Source organism: Octodon degus, unplaced genomic scaffold, assembly GCF_000260255.1.
Source record: "Octodon degus isolate 3935 unplaced genomic scaffold, OctDeg1.0 scaffold00311, whole genome shotgun sequence".
Classification (NCBI taxonomy): domain Eukaryota; kingdom Metazoa; phylum Chordata; class Mammalia; order Rodentia; family Octodontidae; genus Octodon; species Octodon degus.
The window spans coordinates 1,399,241-1,419,684 of NW_004524887.1; the positions used below are offsets into that span (position 1 = coordinate 1,399,241).

Genomic DNA, 20,444 nt, shown 5'->3' on the forward strand with positions numbered 1-20,444 from the left:
TTTAAAAAAAAATTAAAAAAAAGAAAGTATATTTAAATGAGATTGGAGTTGGTTGACTACTGTTGTGTTACATTGCTACTTTCAGAGGAATATTGAAGGCCATTAACAAACATTGCCGAATGGATACAAATGCAAGAGGCTATCTTACCTTTATATGACATTTGTATATGCTTCTATAATAGTGGAAGAGCTAATGTGGAACAGCAGTGGGCCAAAGTCTGTCAAAAATTATAGAACTCAAGAAATATTAGGATATTCAGATAAAGCAGTTCTGTTGTACAGGAGTAAAGGTCATGGTTGAGAATCGGGTGGGTGCTTCCAAGGATATTCGATCCACAGCACTCTTTCTTAGTCATAAACAGCATGTTTTTAATGCTGGAAAACTCTGTGGGCCCTTTTCTCTTTGAGGCAACAGATGCTCCCTTCACAAGCTGCCATCAATTCCTTTCCTAGGACCAGACTAGAGAGCAGGGCAAAAGCCCAGAATAAACCATCAGAGTTTAATGAAAGAAAAATATATTTTACAGTTGAAAGAGCTGCAAGAAATATCATTTCCTAACAGAAGCTCAGGAAATATGATCATCTTTCAGTTTTGGTGGTGCTATGTTTAATCAAGGGAAATTGTGGGAGTGCATTAACTCCAGGCCTCCAATCCTATTGCAAGTGGGTTTACGGGTTTCTCTTCCCCTACCTCCGCTGAGCTAAGATCCTAGTTCTTTTACCCCACCTATTTCCAATAAGTCTCCTGCTATGCCCTGGAGGTGGGTCTTCCTGTCATAGCCCGGTTGCCTAGTTACTCGCGCCTTTTACCTGCTCACATCATTTCCCTATGCCTCCACTATATATACTCAGCACCTCCCCTCAATAAACGAGACTTGATCAGAATCCTGTCTTGTCTCCATTTCTCATGTCTCCTGTCCTTTGTCCCCTCCTCGTTCCTCACTCCTCTCCCAGGTGACCTTCGTTGACTGACCTGCTGGTTTCGGACAAGCGGTGCCTAACTGTGGGACACCTGGTATGGAGGATTGAGCTATGGAAGCATCCGAGAGAGCTGGCAAGAGAGAAAGTAAAAGAGGCCCACACCGCAGTTGCCTGCTGCAACATCTGAACCTCGGTAAGCGAATGGCACCCCCTTTCCATTTCCCTTCGGCAATGGGACAGGCATTAAGTGAACATGAGATATTTGTAGAAAGCTTGAGCAAAGCAATAAAGGTGTGAGGAGTAAAGGTTAAAATTAAGGATTTGTGTCAATATTTTGAATATATTAAACAAGTTTGGTTTCCTGTTGAAGGAACTATTGATCAGAGGTGATAGAAAAGGGTTGGTGATGCCCTTAAGGATTCTTATGAGACTTTTGGACCTAAAAAGGTCCCAATTATGGTCTTTTCCTACTGGAATTTAATTGATGAAATCTTATCCCAAAGACACTGTGACCCAGTTGTTCCTAATGTGATTTAAAAAAAAAAGGTGAAAATATACTACAGGGACAAAAACATAAAACCCATCTTAAAGGACAAAGAACCCTTTAAGGGTGTGTACCCTCCTGTAAAGGAACAGAATCTTGAAATTGAAACCAGGAAGCTGCTCAGTATCATGACCAAGACGGGCCGCCCGAGGTTCAGGGCCCTCCGCCATATAACACTGATTCCAGCACGCCTCCTTCAGTGTGTTCAGCTTCTGACCCCAGAAAGGAATTAAAAGGCAAAACTGAACTTCTCAAAGAACAGATAAAATTAGAGAAAGAGCACCAAGACTTCATAATCCAATTTGAAAGATTAAAATCAGGAAAACCCAAAAATAAAAATATAACTGGACCAAAGGCCCCTTGTGTTCAAAGGCCACCTGTGAGGGGCACTATCCCCAAAATCTTCCTCCTGTTAGACCCACCTATAGATCTAGATAAGGCAGAGGTATTTCCGGTATCAAGAATCAAGTACTGCTACTCCCAACATTGCTGTGCCTGTCCCCATGGCTGCCATGACACTAGTTCGATCACAGGTGATCAAGGACAGATTTGGCGCCATTACAATACTTTCGATTTTAAAGTTTTAAAAGAACTAAAAGCAGCGGTTGCCCAATACGGAGCCATGGCTCCATACACCACAGCCATTTTAGAAACTGTGGCCAACAATTAGCTTACTCCCAAGGACTGGCAGGCATTAGCCAGAGCCAACCTCTCTGGGGAGGATTATCTCCTATGGAATTCTTCCGCATGCAGGGAGGCATCCACAATGATCGCTTTACTGTTGATGTTGGATTTGTTACGTTCACCAGCTGCAATTAAATACTTAACTACAGTAGCCCTATTTGCCCAAAAAAGGGACATGGGTTTGTATGTGGGGGTAGTTTAGCCTTCACATATTTACCTACCAACTGGACAGGACTATGTGTCATGGCAATTGTATTGCCCGATATAGATGTCATCTCTGGTAATGATCCCGTACCCCTTCCCAGTTTAGATTATGCTATGGGCCGCACAAAGAGGCCAGTCCAGTTCATCCCTTTATTAGTGGGGCTAGGAGTCACAGCAGCCATGGAGACAGGCACAGCAATGTTGGGAGTAGCAGTACATTCTTATACCATATTATCAAACAGCTGATGATGTTCAAACACTGTCTGGTACTATCCAAGATATCCAAGACCAGATAGATTCATTAGCAGAATTAGTCTTGCAAAATAGGAGGGGCTTAGACTTTCTAACAGCAGAGCAGGGAGGGCTCTGCTTGGCCTTACAGGAACGCTGCTGCTTCTACGCAAACAAGTCCAGTATTGTTCAAGATAAAATAAAGAGACTTCAAGAAGATCTTATTAAGAGGAGAAGGGAGCTATTTGAAAACCCTTTCTGGAGTGCACGGAATGGAGTACTACCCTACCTTCTCCCCCTATTGGGACCCTTGATTGGACTATTAATACTTTTATCAATAGGACTCTGTCTTTTCAATAGGCTGATGACTTTCCTTAAACAACAATTGGATGTGGCCTTGATGAAGCCTATTCAGGTTCATTATCACAGGGTTGAGATGGCTGAAAGGGAAAACTGTGCTGGAATACAACCAGCTTATGATGATGAAGGTCTGGAGACCTTTTAGTTCTCCCACCCTTGGTGAGATGGTGAGGTTAGCCAAGACAGGTAATGAGGGGCATACACGAGACACCACTCGCCACCTAAGACAGGAACGGGACCTTCTGCTGTCCTGGTCTCCTATGACAGGTAAGGTTTGAGTTGAGTCCATGTAGAGGACACCTCGACCTAAGACAGGCACTGCCACCTCAAGGGAATCAGCCGTCTACAGAAGCAATATTTTATACACATATATAAAAGTAAAGGGGGACCTGTGGCAGGCACAATAACTCCAGGCCTCCAATCCTATTGCAAGTGGGTTTATGGGTTTCTCTTCCCCTACCTCTGCTGAGCTAAGATCCTAGTTCTTTTACCCTGCCTATTTCCCATAAGTCTCCTGCTATGCCCCGGAGGTGGGTCTTCCTGTCATAGCCCGGTTGCCTAGTTACTCGCACCTTTTACCCGCCAACATCATTTCCCTATGCCTCCACTATATATATCCAGCACCTCCCCTCAATAAACAAGACTTGATCAGAATCCTGTCTTATTTCCATTTCTCGTGTCTCCTGTCCTTTGTCCCCTCCTCAATTCCCCGCTCCTCTCCTAGGTGACCTTCGTTGACTGACCCATTGGTTCGGGACAGGAGATGCAATGTAAGTCTTGCTAGGCAAAAATGCATTGCTTTATGTATATATTTTCAGGACCACAGAAGATGTCATGACCTACTGAGGATTCCAGGGGATTCCTTGTTACTGGAGTAACTCTTAGAAGCCTGGAAAAAGCAATAGTCACAATAAAATGAAATTGAAATGCCTAAGTTGCCCTGACAGACATAAGGGAAAAGAACAAAGAAGAGATAACTTCTGGGGATACAGGAGGCTGAAGGTGGTTGCTTCAACAAAAAAGTTATAATCCTCTGCTTAGATCCTTGAGGTGGACTAAGTTTCAAATGTAGAATCTAATGAATGTATAGGTAGTAGGATCCACTGAAGAAAAACAATAAGACATCCTTAGAAGTATATAAAATGATATCAAATAACTTAGTATCACTTACTTGTGTATATACAGAGGTATACACATGGATCTATACAGTCGAAGAGGAATAAGCAGTTTTGTGACTATTACTGGACACGAGGTCAAAAGTGATACAGATAACCAAGGACTTGAAATGTCATCGTGGCCTATTGTTAGAGTTGTGGTGTCAGGGAGTGGGATAGGGTATAAGTAACAAAGCCTAGCTAAATTCTGGCTCACATGAGGTAACTGGGTCTATGAATCTATCAAGTAGTAATTTCCTCAGTCCTTAAATGTTTAATTAGAATCCATAAACAAGATAGTTGGAGTAACTACTACACTACATCCCTGGCCTACAGGGTAGAATCAATCAAAGTGGGAAAGAGTTGTGAAAATGTCCCCTACAAACTGCACTACAGAAACTGAAAGATTGTGATCATACATAATGGTATAGTAAAAATTATTGGCACCAATGAAAACTTGTCATATCCCATTTAATCTATTTATCTAAAATAAAGAATATATATTTTCAATTCAAGTACTTATTTTTCCATTTCTACACAACAAAAAATATTTTAAAACTGATACTTTTGGGTGTTTTAGTAATTTACTCTATTATAACACACACTATAATGACAACAAAAGACCTTTATATTTCTATATAGGAAAGGAATACAATTAGAAAAGCTAGGTGACACACTTAAGATAGCACAAAAGGCTAAGATCAAAGTCAGGCTATGTCTATAAATCACCTCTAATAATCAATTATGCTTAACACAAGAGCTCTATATGAGATAGAGGTAAAAATATAGTACTAAAATGTGAGAAGTGACCCCTACAAAGCTATAACTACACTGAAAGCTGACACATTCCCTTATCTCTGCTTCCTCTCAAACTGAGTTATAAATGCAATAGCAGGAATGAAGAGCTGATTTTAAAGTGTATTCATAAGTTTTACCTTGTTGAAAATGTTTTTAAAATGTAGCAGTGGCCTTTGAAAAAATAATTAGTTAAGAAACTTAAAAATATTCAGTCTTTTTTGTGAACAATGAAATGATTTAAAATTATCTAATTTACATTTCACTACTGGAAGAAATTTAAATGACAAAACGCCCTTCAAATATATTTGGTTTCAAACAATGATAAGAATATATTATTTCACTTTGTCCATGATGACAATATAATAAATAGGATCATCTTTAAGAGATGGTACATGTTAATGCCAGTATTCTTTTGCTTAATAAAAGAAATTTTAATTTAAACATGCACACAAATTCAAAAGTTTAAAAACATAAATATTTAAATAATTTTCTATATATACATATTCAACTATGTGATTTTTGTGCATTACTGACTTTTAAGTAAATTTCTACCCACATTATCTGTGTTACAAAGTAATTTTCTTTTAATGCACAAAATAATGCTTTTTCAAGTGTAAACTCTATTGTTTTCTAAAAATTCAACTTTGTTAATCTTAAAATTCACGTATATTCTGAAGTATAAAATCATAAAACATACATTATTTAGCGAGTTTCTTCCATTTGTAAAGAATAACATTAGTATGAATGCTATTTCCACATATGTTAGTGACTTTTATAATATTATAATTTTAAAATTAATAATTTTAAGGGTCCTAAGCAAATAGAATTATTTTTGGAGTATAGAGTCCAATATGGCTAAGATTTAAAAATTGGAAGTGAGACAATGAACAAGGAGTGTTAGTTGAAGAAAAATATTTACAAATTTTAAGGAATATAAGAGTGATGAGAGAATAGACATGTTATAAATGTCTCCTATGGATGAATTGGAAGAGCTATTAAAGTGAGACAGATTTCAGCTCAATTATAAAGAACAATTAGCAGTGTAATACTAAAAAGTGCTCTTTCAGAAGATGGCTAGCCCTCAGCCATGAAAGGGAATGAGCAAATTATGACCACAGGCCAAATTCAGCCAAAGAGATGTTTTATAATAAAGTTTTATTGCCCCAAAGACATCCTGATTTTTTTCTTCCATTTATAGCTCTAGCTGCTTTAGTACTATAGCAAAAGTGTTACACGAATACAACAGAGTCTATTTAACCCACAAATGTTGAAATATATATTATCTGACTACTGACCGAAAATATTTTAGGATTCAAATACAGAAGGAAATAGGAATTCAAGTACTGTATGGAAATTTGGACATGAAGACCAATTAGGAAAGTGCCTACCACACTGTATTTCAAAGATTTAATTGTATAAATCCTCTAAAATATTGGTAGCAATTAAGCCAGTGAATAGGACTGAAATTTCATACCACATTCTGGTATGCTATGATGTGGGGCTGTATGTGCCTGAAGAAGAGTCACATTTGTCTTACACAAAGGAACTCCAAGACTGCTGTGAGTGGCACATATGCGTAACAATGTGGAGAAAAATAATATCTTCTAGATCCCACAATACAGATATTCCATGGCTAAAGATCAGCTTCCTTATTTACCCAGTGAGTCTTTATTTACATCTCAAATAGTTTTTATATATAACATGAAAAATTCCTACAAACACTATCTGAGAATCTCTTCTACAAGTAAGCATTTTAGCATACTTAAAAATAGCACATTATAATTCTGAAAATTGTCTTTTTTTTTTAAAAAAAAAGCTCTACTTTTTATTTTGAAGAGAAACAAACAGAATTTCAAAACAAAATAATAGGAGAGTAAAAATAATCAATACATCATTAACACATATTGCTACTTTTACCCTGAGTAGTTATTCAAAGTACAAGATATAAACGTGAGATATTGTTAGAACAATAGTAAGACAAACCTTTCTTTTCAGTGCACTAACAGAAATTCACAATATAAATATCTTATTTTTCTTCCATTTCTTTTTTTTTTCCTATTCCCTCTCTTCCTTTCCCCTTTATCTCATTACTGTTTATAAGAGTCCTACTTAATGTTATTTTTTCACCACACACGTGACAAATGTCCTACTTTTTCACAACACACATGACAAATATAGAAAAAAACCTGAATTCATTTCATTGTAATAGATATAACTAATCCATGTTTTGCATAAAGTGTTTTCTTAATTCAAGCAGACTTTAGTTATATTGCAGGAAAAAATTATCCTCAACCCACAGACTCCATCTAGTAATTTAATAGAACAACAGTAAAATAATCTTTTTCAAATTTATTTCAATGATGTTCCTTCTAATGTGATAATTGTTAAATAACAAATATAAGTATTTAAGACATGGTATGTATTTAAAAATAATAATAAACTATGCACTTGACTAACAGACTTAATATGTTCAAAGTTAGTAAAAGCAAATTACCTGAAGAAGGTGACAAAAAACTGCACAAGATCCATGATTGTATTGTGTTGTGAAAATGCAATCTAAAAAATAAAACAAAACAAGCTTGAAATGCATTGAATATAAGTTGTCCCAACACTCGAGATGATGCTACTCTGAGTGTATAAATACAGCATTTATAATAACTCACAGAATTAGACTACCATATTATATATCAAATATATGCTGGAACTAAAATTTTATCAAGAATATGTAATACATTCAAATGCTGATTGTCTTTGCATAATGTAAGACAGAGTAAAACCTATTATAAATTTATTTTAAGAATTTGAGCTAACAGTTCAATGTAAAATATTATGACAGATTAAATGTGCCTAACTAAAACATGCAAATGAATTTCTTCAACTACTACTACTATTTTCCAGTATTAAAGTGACTGATAATTTCATGTAAAAAAAAAACAAAATAAAAATTCAATGCCCTTATAGAATATTGAGGTTATTTTACCTCTAAATTCCTGTCTAGAAAAAGGATATGCATACACAGAAATATTTGGTTATATATTATCAAAGAATATAATTGCCACTTTTCAAAACTCAAAGTCAATAAGAAATGAATTGTGCAAAGTGAAAGTAGTAAAAACCTAAGTTTTTCCTCAATTCATCTAACATTATGAGATCATACCCCAGCACTTTTCTTCAGGTAGTGTTTTAGGCATAATGAAGTGTCTGAACAGAGAAGAACTGATTTGAAAAATATTTGCTGTACTAGCCAGGGATATTTTAGAAAATTATATAATCTATAAATTATGACTCACAATTATTATAACTTATAAAAGGAAGAGGATGGAAAATGAAGTAGTAGAAAAACCAAAGAAAGCTGTATAAATACGGCAAAACTGTAGAGGAAAAGAAATATTAAAAGAAGAAAGCAATGGTCACTTCTGTTGGTTGAATAAGATGAAAGTGGAAATATAACTATTAGGCTTCACAATCATGAACTTTACAATTAACAAATGCATTTAAAATGAAGTGGTAGGGGACTAGGGAAATGGCTCAACAGAATAAGTGCTCCCTGGCAAGTGCAAGGGTCTGAGTTCAATCCCTGGTTCCGCAAAAAAAAAAAAAAAAAAAAAAAAAGTAAAATGAAGTGATAAGAATATTTTAATTTTAAAGCTAATCACAAAGTGAATGTGGACAATGAGGAAGCACTGACAAACTGAGGCTGAGCATCTTTGATAAGATCTGTTATAAATTAGAGAATAATAGTAAGAAATGTAGAGGGTTTTAAGAATGTTCTAGGGGCCAGTCAAATAGCTCAGAGGATTAAAGCTCCTGCAAGCAGGTTCAGGGGCCAGGGGTTCAATCCCCAGGCTTGCTGTGCTGGTCCTGGCCCCGCGGTGGGCTGAGACTGCAACTGAGACTGGGCGTAGTGGTGTGCACCTATAATCCCAGCTCTTCGGAGGCTGTAAACAGGTGGATCACTACAAGTTTAAGACTTGTAGTGAGACTCTGAGCACCCTGTAGACCCTTCCCTAAAATACAAAAACTAATGATGATGATGATAATAATAATAAAGAATGTTTTTACCACATAGAATATTGAGAAAATTAGATGATGTATATTAAGCCATGCAGAGAAGTTATTTAAAACAGTATTACTTGAGATTATGAGATCCAAATTAAATTAAATCAAAACTGTATTAAAATACAACAAAAGCAAGCTTAACAACTGAAAAAATTTTAAAATATAATCCTTAGAACAGAGTTCTAGATGGACAGAAACACTACCAGTTAAAGTTTCATACCTTGATTCTCTCCCACAAAAAACTCCATCAACTAGATTTCAGATATAAATAAATAGTAACTGCAGCAAAATTGAAAAATTACTTTAAATACCAAAAGATAAAAAGGTACATACCATAAACATAAGTTTTACATTGTCTTAATTACTTTTCACCTTTGAGACAAAATACCTGACACCAAATTTAAATAAGAAAAGATTTAATTCGAAGTTCATAAATGTTTCAAACCACACTTTGCCGGCTTCAAGGCAGGGTGTGAGGGTAGTAGGGTGTCGCAGAGGAAGAAGAGTTCACAGCTGGCAGAAGGCAGCCAAGCAGCAAAGTAGCAAGCAATGAGCAGCACGTGAGGAGCAGAAATATTTCTGCCCTTATAAACTAACCACAGTGGTGCACCCTCAATCATAGCATGGTATCATTAATCTCAGCATTACATCTTAATCCCACCATTACAATCCCTAGATCCAGCCACCTCCATAAAACCCCAGCTATGAGTACAAGAAGCTTTGGAGGGACGTCTAGATACAAGTCATAACATACATGAAAAAGGGTCTATGTGGGAAGAAGAAGGAAGCAACAAGAAAATGTGGAAGTTCCAAATGGTACTCACTAGAACTTCACAAGCCAATTTTAATATAGGAATAAAAGCAGAAGTGATTTTATGCAGTTCGAGTGGAAGTAAGGCAAGCAGTTGGGGAAAAGTTCTAAAAAGGGCTGAAACAATTTGTAACATGGATTTTCAAAAATCAGCCAATCAAATGTCCATTTCAGAGCCGCTCCCTGAGTGAGGGGAAACTACTAGATGTGAAATTCAACATTAAGTAATACAGCATAAATAAAGGCAATGAAAATATATTTCAAGGAAAATGGAGAGAGCATAGTCAAGTAATCTTCATGAGCAGAAACAATTTTTTTCAATTAGTAAACTTGTTAATTTCTTTTGAACTGCCAGTTTAACTCACAATTATCATTCTCAAATATTTGCCATTCTTCAATATACAAAGGAATTAGTATTCTTTTAATCTTGGGCAGATCATCTATTCTAATGTTATATAGGGTTTTCATCATGAATTTATATTTGTCTCTGTAAAATGGTTTTTCTGCATCTAGTGAGATGTAGAGGTCTTTTACTTCTTTTGTTAAACTGATTCCTAAGTATTTTACTTTTTGAATGCTACTTTGAAAAGTGTCATTTCCCTATTTTTCATTTCAGTGAGTCTGTTATTTGTACAGGAATGCTACTATTTTGAAGTGTTCACTTTGTATCCAGTTACCTGAATGAATTTGATTAGTAAATCTAGAAGTCTTTTGGTGGAATTTTTGGCATCTTCTATGTAGAGTAGCAAGCCAGCTGCTAATAATGATAGTTTAACTTCTTCTTTTCCTATCTTTAATCTTTTTCTTTCTTTTACGTGTCTAATTGGAATCTTGACTATGATACGCATTGCTGTACCATTATTATTATTATCATTATTATTATTATTACTACTACTACTACTACTACTACTACTACTACTACTACTACTGGTATTGGTACAGGGTCTCACTATGCAGCTTAGACTTGTAATGATCCTCCTGTCTCAACCTCCCCAGCCCTGGGATTACAGGTGTGTACCACCATGCCAGATTCGAAGTCTGGCTCAGTGAGGAACTGGAAGGGCATGAAGTACCAAGGATCAAACCCTGGTCCTTGCTTTTGCCAGGTAGGCACTTAGACTGCTGAGTTATCTCCCTGAGCAAGTTTTATTATTTTTTAAATCATAGCTACTTTCAGTTTTCTATGCTTCACTTCTCTGTAAGTCAAATTTTCTTTTTTTAAAAAATGTATTTGGTATAGTATCTCACTACACAGCTCGGACTTGTGATTCTCCGGTTTTCAGCCTTTCCTGGCGCTGGGACAACAGGCCTGTGCCACCATGCCCGGACTTGGTGGCCAGCTCTGCGAACCCAGGGGTGGGACTGGTGTAGCATGTGGTGCCAGGATCCCTGTGCATGCTTAAACAGGCGCTTAGTCCACAGAGCTATCTCAGTGGATGTCAGCTATCTTGCTGGCCCTCAAATTTTATTTTCATGCTTGGAAAGTATTCTGCTATTACTTCTATGATGATTTTTTAATGTATTTTTGTGCAATTATCTGCTTTTCATTGAATATGATAAAATCTGCTATTCTTTGCATCACACAACACCTATTGAACTTTTTTATTTTTCCATGCTATTTTTAAAAAATCTTTCTTTTCATGATTATTGAAAACAATCCTGTCATGCTCAATTCAGAAGCACATATATTAAAACTGGAAACATACAGAGAAGATTAGCATGTCCCCTGCACAAGAAGACATGCAAATTCATGAAGCAGCCTATATTTTTATGTATACAACATAATTAAGATACAATACTAAATTATCCTAGTTCACTGTAAAGAAAGTTTTGTGTTAATATTGTTTGGACAATTTTTCATGCCTCTAGCTTAGAACTTGAATGACTATTTTGAAGATAAGACACAGCATATTTACTTTTCTTATTCTATCATTTTATTTTGAAATTTTGTTTTATTTTTTCCTTTTAAATAAAATTTTAAAAAACCTATCTTCAAGATTTGATATTCTATCTTCAAATCAACCGATTTTTCTGCATACATTTTCATTAAAATTTTAAAGCTCCTCCATATCTGTGTGAATCCATTTAATGGATTCCCTTTTTTTCCTATGCTGGGCATTTATGGTTTCCATAATTTTTCTAACCTCTTCTATTTTGTATCTGTATGTACTCTACATTCACTAACCATGTTCTACATTATGGTCATCATCTCTACAGTTATCTGAGAAACTTGGTTTTTTTCCTAGAAACTCCTTCATCTGCTTTGTTACTTCTACTATTACCATTTCAGTGAGTGCAGGTGGGTGGTCTTTGAATTGTTCCACATCATTGTAATCTAGGTTGCTTTTGATGAATTGGAAGTGATATAGATCACAAAAATGTGTCTCTGAGGAGGATTTAGAATTAACCAATGAGCTTTCTATATTTACTTGTGAATCTGTCTAATGCCTAATCCCCTCATCAGGAGATGGGCAGTGCATTAGTACTAAGTGAAGGGTCAGCCAGACAGCTCAGAGGATTAAAGCACCTGCTTAGGCAGATGCAGAGACTGGGATTCCATCCCTGGAATGCCATGCCAGTCCTGACCTAGGACATGATGAGATGGTGAATGAGACTGGGCATGGTGGAACATGCCTGTAATCCCAGCATTTGGGAGGCTGAAAACAGAAGGATCACTAAAGTCCAATACATATCTGAGAGACCCTGCTGATCCTGAACTAAATACATAATAAATAAAAGGAGTAAGTGAACCTCTATGAAACACGGGTCTCAGCTGAGGCCTGTAGAGGCCTATGATGCCATGACACCTCAAAGGACAAGACAAGGTCACAGCTAAGGACACCTGGCTCCATTCCCAATTAACTAAAAAAAGACTACAGGTTCAGACATCTCACTCCTATCTTAAAGGTCTTTCTGGAGAGGACATAGTTCTCAATTAACATAATCTATTACTTGGAGAAGTCCTTGAACTGACTCCCAAGATCTTGCTCATATTCCCATGCTTTCTTCAGCATCATCCTCCCTTCTTTGAAAACCAAATAAAAATGGGCCATCCAGAGAAGTTCTTTTTCTCGGCCCCCAGAGAAACAGGCACTCTGCTAGAGGGTTTTGATCCACCTCAAACCCTAAAATCAGACCACTTGTCTCTTTTATTTAAGTCTTCACAGTCCAGTTGGGAGATTGTAGACCTGATCACTTCATAATAAGATGTCTGGCGCTGCATCTTGCATCCGTGTTTTTATTTTCTGGGTTTTTTTTTTTCCTTTTTTTAAAGTTTAATTCCTGCATAGATGCTTGTAAATTGCCGAGGGCAGGTAGCTTTATTGCTAGTATTTAGAACCCTTAAGAAATCACTAGTTTTCAGAGATGTCTTGTGAGTATAGTTTGCTTTTGGGTTTGAATCCATTATAATATCCTACACCTTCAATTTATTGGGAATGAAAAGTTGGTCCCTATTTGGCCTAGCTCCTGGTACTTTCATTCTGCCTTACAGTACATTTATGACTCTCAGGCAATCTTAATCTTTTCACACTGGAAGTAACAACTGATTAGAATAATTATGACAGCACTTCTTAGCCTTTTTATTCATTTAGTACAGGGTCTATAGGGTCTCACTACAAAGATCGGACTCAGAGTGATCCTCCTGTTCTCAGCCTCCCAAGTGCTGGGATTACAGGCACAGGCTACCACACTTAGTCTCAACCACTATCTCAGTATGCTCCAGGGACAGGGCTGGTACAGCATGCTGGGTATTGAAACCTGGTCCTACACCTGTCTATGCAGGCACTTTGGGCCACTGAACTACCTGACGACCCTCTTCTTAGCCTTTTGGCTAAGATCGAGTGTAGTATCAGTTATCAGTTAAATATCTGATACTTCCTCTATCTGAATGGATTTTTGGAGCTGTCAATGAATCTGAACTTTTCCTATCCATTCCGTACATCAATCTGGTATTGCAGAATAACACCTTGCTAAAATAGTACTATCAATAACAGCATAAAACAGTCTAGGGAATAATAAACTGTAGTAACTACTAACTTGCCAACTTTAACTGCATGAACAAGATTTTTGATTATTTAACAAAACCTAAGAAAGGCCAGAAAATTGTATACAGTAAATATGTTACCAATATGGTGATTTTCCCCACACAGGAGAAAATTTAAAAGGGATGAGGGGAAAAAATGCTGAAAAATAAAAGAGGGGGGAAATGTTAGAAGCAAGGTTGGTGAACTAAGGAAGAATGTAAAAGCTTTGTAAGTCTTTTGAAGAAGACATAAGGGGAATGAAGAAGAAAAAATACAGACAAAAGCAGAAAAAACAGCAACAACAAAACTAGAGACATAGTCACAGTTATATAAAAATAAGAATGAATAATAATAACATAAGAATAAAGGAAAAAAGAAAAAGAAAAATGTATACTTCAATGCACATCTCTACTGTCATTGCTAGACAGAGGAGGGCATAAAGAGCCCAGGTCCGTAGTGATTAATCCCAGAAAGCCATAAGAATTACAGCACTTTGGTGGAGAATACCAGTAAGCATATGCTTTGAGAGCCATGAAATTCAGACTGCTTTTGGGTTCCTGCTGTGAGGCTGGGATCTGAGTTGTTCAGCCTGAAACACTCCAGGTATCTCCTGTTGGCTTAATCCAGGCTCCCTGACTCCTGCTATGTTAGCCTCACTCTGATACAGAGAGCGACCAGACAGAGCTGAAGGCCACAGACAGCTGCTCTGAGTTCTGAGTTCAGCTGGTGCCTTCCCAAAATGGCAACCAGCCTGTCACCCTCTCCTGGAGGTTGTCAGCATAAGGAAAATTCACCAGCCACTGCATTTCCCATTGTCCACGGCTCCACTTCACTAGAGGATTTCTCTGTGGAGCCCTCTCAAGTGTCCAGTGGTGACTATTACTCTGCAGTTTCTAGCAACCCTCACACATTACGAGCCAGGTATGGGGGAAAAGCATTACTTTCCACATCTCCCTTGAGCATCGAGTTCTCTCCCTCTTCACACTTCCTATGGCCTCCAGTTCTACCTTCACATCCTTGCTGACTCCCAGGGACACACTTCCTATCTCTTCTTCCTCATGTTGCCATATGAGCATACAGTATTATCTGTACTCCAAATTGTATACTATTTCTCTGCTTACCATTTTACCATCTTTCCAGACCTTAAGTTTTATGGATGCTATTTTTATCATTAATTTTTTCACTATAGTTTCTTATTAATAGAATAATAGCATAATCATTCTTGATTTGTCATCATTTCATTATATTTACCCATGATGATGTTTGTACAAGTATGCCATTTTTTTGTGAACAATATCCCATGGTGTGGATATAATGCATTTATCCACTCAGAAATTGATGTATTTATGATTTCCAGTATAGTGACTATAAGTAAAGGTGTTAAATATTTGTGAATAAGACTTTTCATATATTTTTAAAATTTCATTTTAAAGAGGAAAGACACAAAGGCAAAGAACAAACAAAGAGAAAAACAAAGCATCATAAAACAATAAAAGAGGTGCAGAATTTCAAAAGAAGAACAGGAAATTAACATTGGTTGTTACATTACAAATTTCCATCATCAAATTATAGCTCACACTACCAGAGAAGACCTTTTATATTGATTGTTTTCATTTTTCTTATGAATTTCTGGAAACAGAATTAACAGTCATATGTTAAAAGTGAGATGGACTTCCTTTGGTAATTAACATTATTTTCAAATTTTATGTACTATTTTTGTGCCATAAATAATGTATGTGAACTTCAATTATAATAAATACTGAGAACTTGGCATTTTAAAGTTTATTTTCTGAGTATTGAATCTAGTGCTTTGAAGATGCTAGGCCAGTGCTCTTCTTTGAGGTATATATCCACCTCTGATATTTGCAGAAATTTTAACAATAGTCAATATAGACAGTATGTGATGGCATCTAAATGAATTTTAATTTGAGTAATTGTTATAGTGAGATATATAATACATATATATATATATATATATATATATATATATATATGAAATAGTTGTCCACTCAACATCAAAATAACTTTCTTCGGCATATTTTACTCCAGAAGGTCACAGTTTTAGCTTATATTTAGGTCTACAGTGAACTGCAAAACAATTTTAACATACCATGAAAGAATGGTCAAAAGCTATTTCTAATAGATATATCCAGTTTTCCAACAATATTTCTCTTCTTATCAACTTTAGTGAAAATCACTTGACCATGTTAGAGAAAAATCTATCCCTGTATTCCTACAATGTCTCATTCATTTACCTGTTTTATGTCTACTTTAGTGTCCTAATATCTCAGAATAATATAATTTCTCCAATTTTTTTAATATACTAGACTCCTGTTTTCCCATGCTCATTTAAAGAACATTTTTGAAGTACAAAAAATTATAAAGTTAGTAAGGAGAATGACCACATATCTTTTCATCATTTCTGCTATAATCACATTTAACATTATTATTTATGGATTCTAATAACACTATATTATATTATGTACCAACATCACAGAACAAAAGTACAATCTCAGGCCAAATATTTCTAAAATATCTATTAATACCTTCTAAATTATTTGTAATATTCTATGAATATGAAATGTCATTAACATTTCATTTGATAAGCTCATTTAGAGATATTGTCACATGTATATAGCAGTTCGGAACTCAAAACCCAATATGTAATACTTTAGTATTTTTCCAAAAATTCCTTTACTTGTGCATTTTAATTCTGAGAAGTGCCCTAACCAGGCAAGCACTTACTCAACTGAGCCACCTCTCTGGCCCCAATAAATCTTTTTTTATTTCCGGTACCAAGGATTGAACTCATGACCCTTTGCTTGCCAGGCAAGCATTTATTCTACTGATCTATCTCCCCAGGCCAAAATGGGTTTCATCTTTATTTTTTTATTCTTTTTAAATTTTAAAAAACTGCAGTTTTGATTTAAATTGGGAGGGAGTGTAGAGTTAAGAAAGTTTTCTTTATCCACCCCCTTTGGCACAGTCCTTATACAGGAAATATAAATTCATTTGTGTATACAAATCCTTATCAACAAACATGAACAGATTAGCAGTGTAATAAGAAAAACAAGAATTCTAAAAAATAGTGAGATGTTAAAGCATATACCTAACAAATATCTAAAAATAATAAAACTTGGGGCTGGTGAGATGGCTCAGTGGTCTAAAGCACCTACTTAGAACAAGCTTGGCAAAGCACAGGGACCACAGTTCAATTCCCCAGCACCACATGCCAGCCAGCCCCACCCCCTGGTGGGCTGAGCTGGCCACACCACCCACCCACACACCCACACCCACACACACACACACATAAATAAATATATAAAAATTAAAAAAATAAAAATAATATAACTCATATGGGCCAAGACTTACATCCCACTGGCTCCTCTTGCCTCACACCTCCCACCTCCCAACTCCAGCAGACAGGCCCAGCAAGTGGGTCAGGAGACTGCAGCAGGGAGACACCAAGCACAACAGCCAGACCCAAGCCAGGCCCAGCTGTATGAGTTCTTGATAGATCCAGACCTAGTAAGCTAAAACACACTGCTAGACCCAGATCTATGACATTGTCCCAGCATCCTCTTCCTTCTTTCTCTCTCTGTCTCTCTCTGTCTCTCTCTGTCTCTCTCTCTGTCTCTGTCTCTCTCTGTCTCTCTCTGTCTCTGTCTCTCTCTCTCTCTTGTTCCCTCTCTCTTGATCCAGAGAGGGGGCAATAGGTAATGGGGGTGAAAGTCTGCCTGGAAGTCTCCAGGTACATCAAGGGATGGTGATCAGACACATCTTAGGAGAACTAATTTAAATACAAATTCCCAGTTTGATATCTGCTTACCTATAGAGTCATAAGGCTTGCCCTTACAGTCTAAAATACTTGAGAACCTGAACACCCTGTAGAACCTTCCCTAAAATACTAAATAAATAAAAAATAAACCCATTTATTACAAAAGCCTGTCAATTTCTAAATCTTACTACGATTAGTGTTGCTAGTTGTAGTTCTGTAACAACAAAATGATAATTATATTATTGTAACTATAATAAGGGAAATTAACCACATAATCTCCCTTGAGTAATAATATCAGTAGGAGCTAATGTAACTACTACATAAAGTTCTATACCAAAGGTCACAGGACAGTGCTATACAAAATGACAAAGAGAAGGAGCAAAGAGGATTCTCAGGCCCCAAGCCTAACCAGAACAAATGAAGGAGACAATAGCATAGAAGAAATTGGAAATCACACACTTGGAATATCTCAAAGAATAGTGTCTGAAGTACAGAAAAAACTGCAGAAAGGTACAGAGGACATCAGATCAGAAATAATTGACAAAGTAAAAAACAAAATGGTAACTACAAAGAAAAAATTACTACGTGGTCCTAAGGTAGACACTGATTCAAAAAATAGATGAGAACAGAAAAATGATAAAATCCTTGAATGAACAATACAGGAAAGAATTAGAATGCATGAAACAGATTCAAAGATATACAGGAAATTAAAATCTCAATCACAAGCCAGCAAAGCTGTTTGAATGAAAATGAGAAAGAAAAGATCTCTTAAAAACAACTGGGATGCACAAAAAATAACCCAACATCTACAAGATGATGCAAAGATGAAAAACATAAGGCTAATAGGCATTAATAAGAAACAAGGAGTCACTACAAATGATATAAAAAGAATAGCAAAAAAACTTCCCAAATATGGGGGAAAAATCTGACACACAGTAACTGAAGCATATAGAACTCCAAATAACATCAACACAGTTAAAACCATACCTAGCAACATGCTCTCAGGACCACTCCAGATCCGCCTAACCCCAGGCCCTGCGAGTGTGTGGGAGAGCGTATGTGCTGTCCTGTGACCAGCTGACCAAGCTCAGGACTGCCTCAAGAGAGAGACCTTTCCCCGTGTTCTCCAGACCTCTCCCGCCCCTCCAGAGCCAGCCCAAGCCCATCCTGTGAATGAGAACGGCCACCACACTCTCAGGAACACTCCAGATCTGCACAACTCCAGGTCCTGCAAGTGTATGGGAGAGCTTCTGCACTATCTTGAACCCAGCAGACCAAGCCCAGACCCCGTGTGCAAGAGAGACCTTTTCCCGCATTCTCCAGACCTCACCTGCCCCATCAAAGCCAGCCCAAGCATGCCCTGTGAGTGATAACTTCCACCACATTCTTGAGAACCCTGCAGACCCGCCAAAGCCCAGGCCCAGTGAGTGTGTGGGAGAACTTCTGCACTCTCCTGCAACACGCCCCCTCCTACCTGTCCAGACTCAGCCCAGGCCTGGCATACAGGCCTGGGGTGAACTCTGCAGCTGAAGTCCCTGCAGTGAGACTGGGGTCAAAACAACGCAGCTAATCCAGGAGCAGAACATCTTGCCAGAGGGGTACTGCAGGCTCACGTCCAAGGGCAGCAGCAGAAAGGAGATGAGCACAGTAGCCACACCCAAGCCAACCACAACTGGATGAACCAGAATTTGGTATATCAGTTTCTTAATTTTAGTAGGTGATAAGATTACAACTGCACCAAAGCTCTACACCAAAGTTCAGTGGACAATACCATGCAAAATGACACAGAGAAGGAGCAAAATGCAATCTCAGGACCTGAACTCACCCAAAACAAGTGCAGAGGACACTACCACAGCTGAAATGTCTGAATTAATAGCATCTGAAATAAAGAAACAACAGTAGAAAGGTATAGAGGAATTAAGATCAGAATTAATCTCTGAAATGAAAAAAAGAAATTCCTGGATTAAGAGCATCTGAAATATACAATCAAATGCACAAACATATAGAGGAAATCAGATCAGAAATAAACTCTGAAGTAAAAGAATTAACAACTCCTTCTCAACAAGACACTGATAAAATAATAGAGGAGATTAGAAAAGCAAAGGATTCCTTGAATGAGAATTACAGGAAAGAAATAGATCGCATGAAGCAGAGTCAAAGAGATATAGAGGAACTTAAAATTTCAATCACAAGCTTGCAAAACCATTTGAGTGAAACTGAAGACAGACTTTCTGATCTTGAAGACACTGTCACAGCTAATGAAAAGGTAAGAAAAGATCTTCTAAAAACAACTAAGATACAGGGAAAAGTAATAAACCACCTGCAAGAAGATGCAAAGATGAATAAACTGAGACTAATACACATCAATGAGAAAGAAGGAGTCAACACAAATGTTATAAAAAGAATATAGGCAGAAGTAACAGCAGAAAACTTCCCAAACATGATGAAACAATCTGACATTCAGGTAACTAAAGTATACAGAATGCCAAATAACTTTAACCCAATTAAAAATACACCAAGACATATAATAGTCAAGATCCCAGAAATTCAGCACAAGAATAATATACTGAAAGCCAATAAAGAAAAGAAACGGATCACATTTAAAGGAAAATGCATCAGAATAACAGCCAACTTCTAATAACACACCATTAAGGCAAGAAAAACATGGAGCAGAGTACTTTAAGTCCTCTATGAAAACAAATTACATCCCAGGCTACTCTACCCTGCAAAACTCTCTTTCAAGTTTGATGGAGAAGTGAAATACTTCCATGACAAAGAACAACTAAAGAATTTCATGATGACAAAGCCAACCCTTCACAGACTACTGAACAGGTTCTAGAGAGGGACCAAAATATTCAAAACTCCACAAATGAGA

General features: G+C 36.9%; 1 protein-coding gene, 1 non-coding gene and 1 pseudogene across 2 annotated transcripts in view; 2 read left to right on the top strand and 1 right to left on the bottom strand.

Moving 5' to 3' along the window:
- Positions 1-20,444, bottom strand: part of LOC101574641 (attractin-like protein 1) — a 699,390-nt gene that overhangs the window by 523,855 nt on the left and 155,091 nt on the right. Inside the window, exon 7 of the mRNA XM_004647547.2 lies at positions 7,391-7,452. Within this exon, the coding sequence (XP_004647604.2) occupies positions 7,391-7,452 (62 nt within the window). The remainder of the gene's footprint in view (positions 1-7,390; positions 7,453-20,444) is intronic.
- On the top strand, positions 11,431-11,536 carry LOC111814415. The gene has a single exon (XR_002819411.1). It is a non-coding gene; the product is annotated as a U6 spliceosomal RNA (small nuclear RNA).
- Positions 13,579-13,691, top strand: LOC111814413 (annotated as a pseudogene).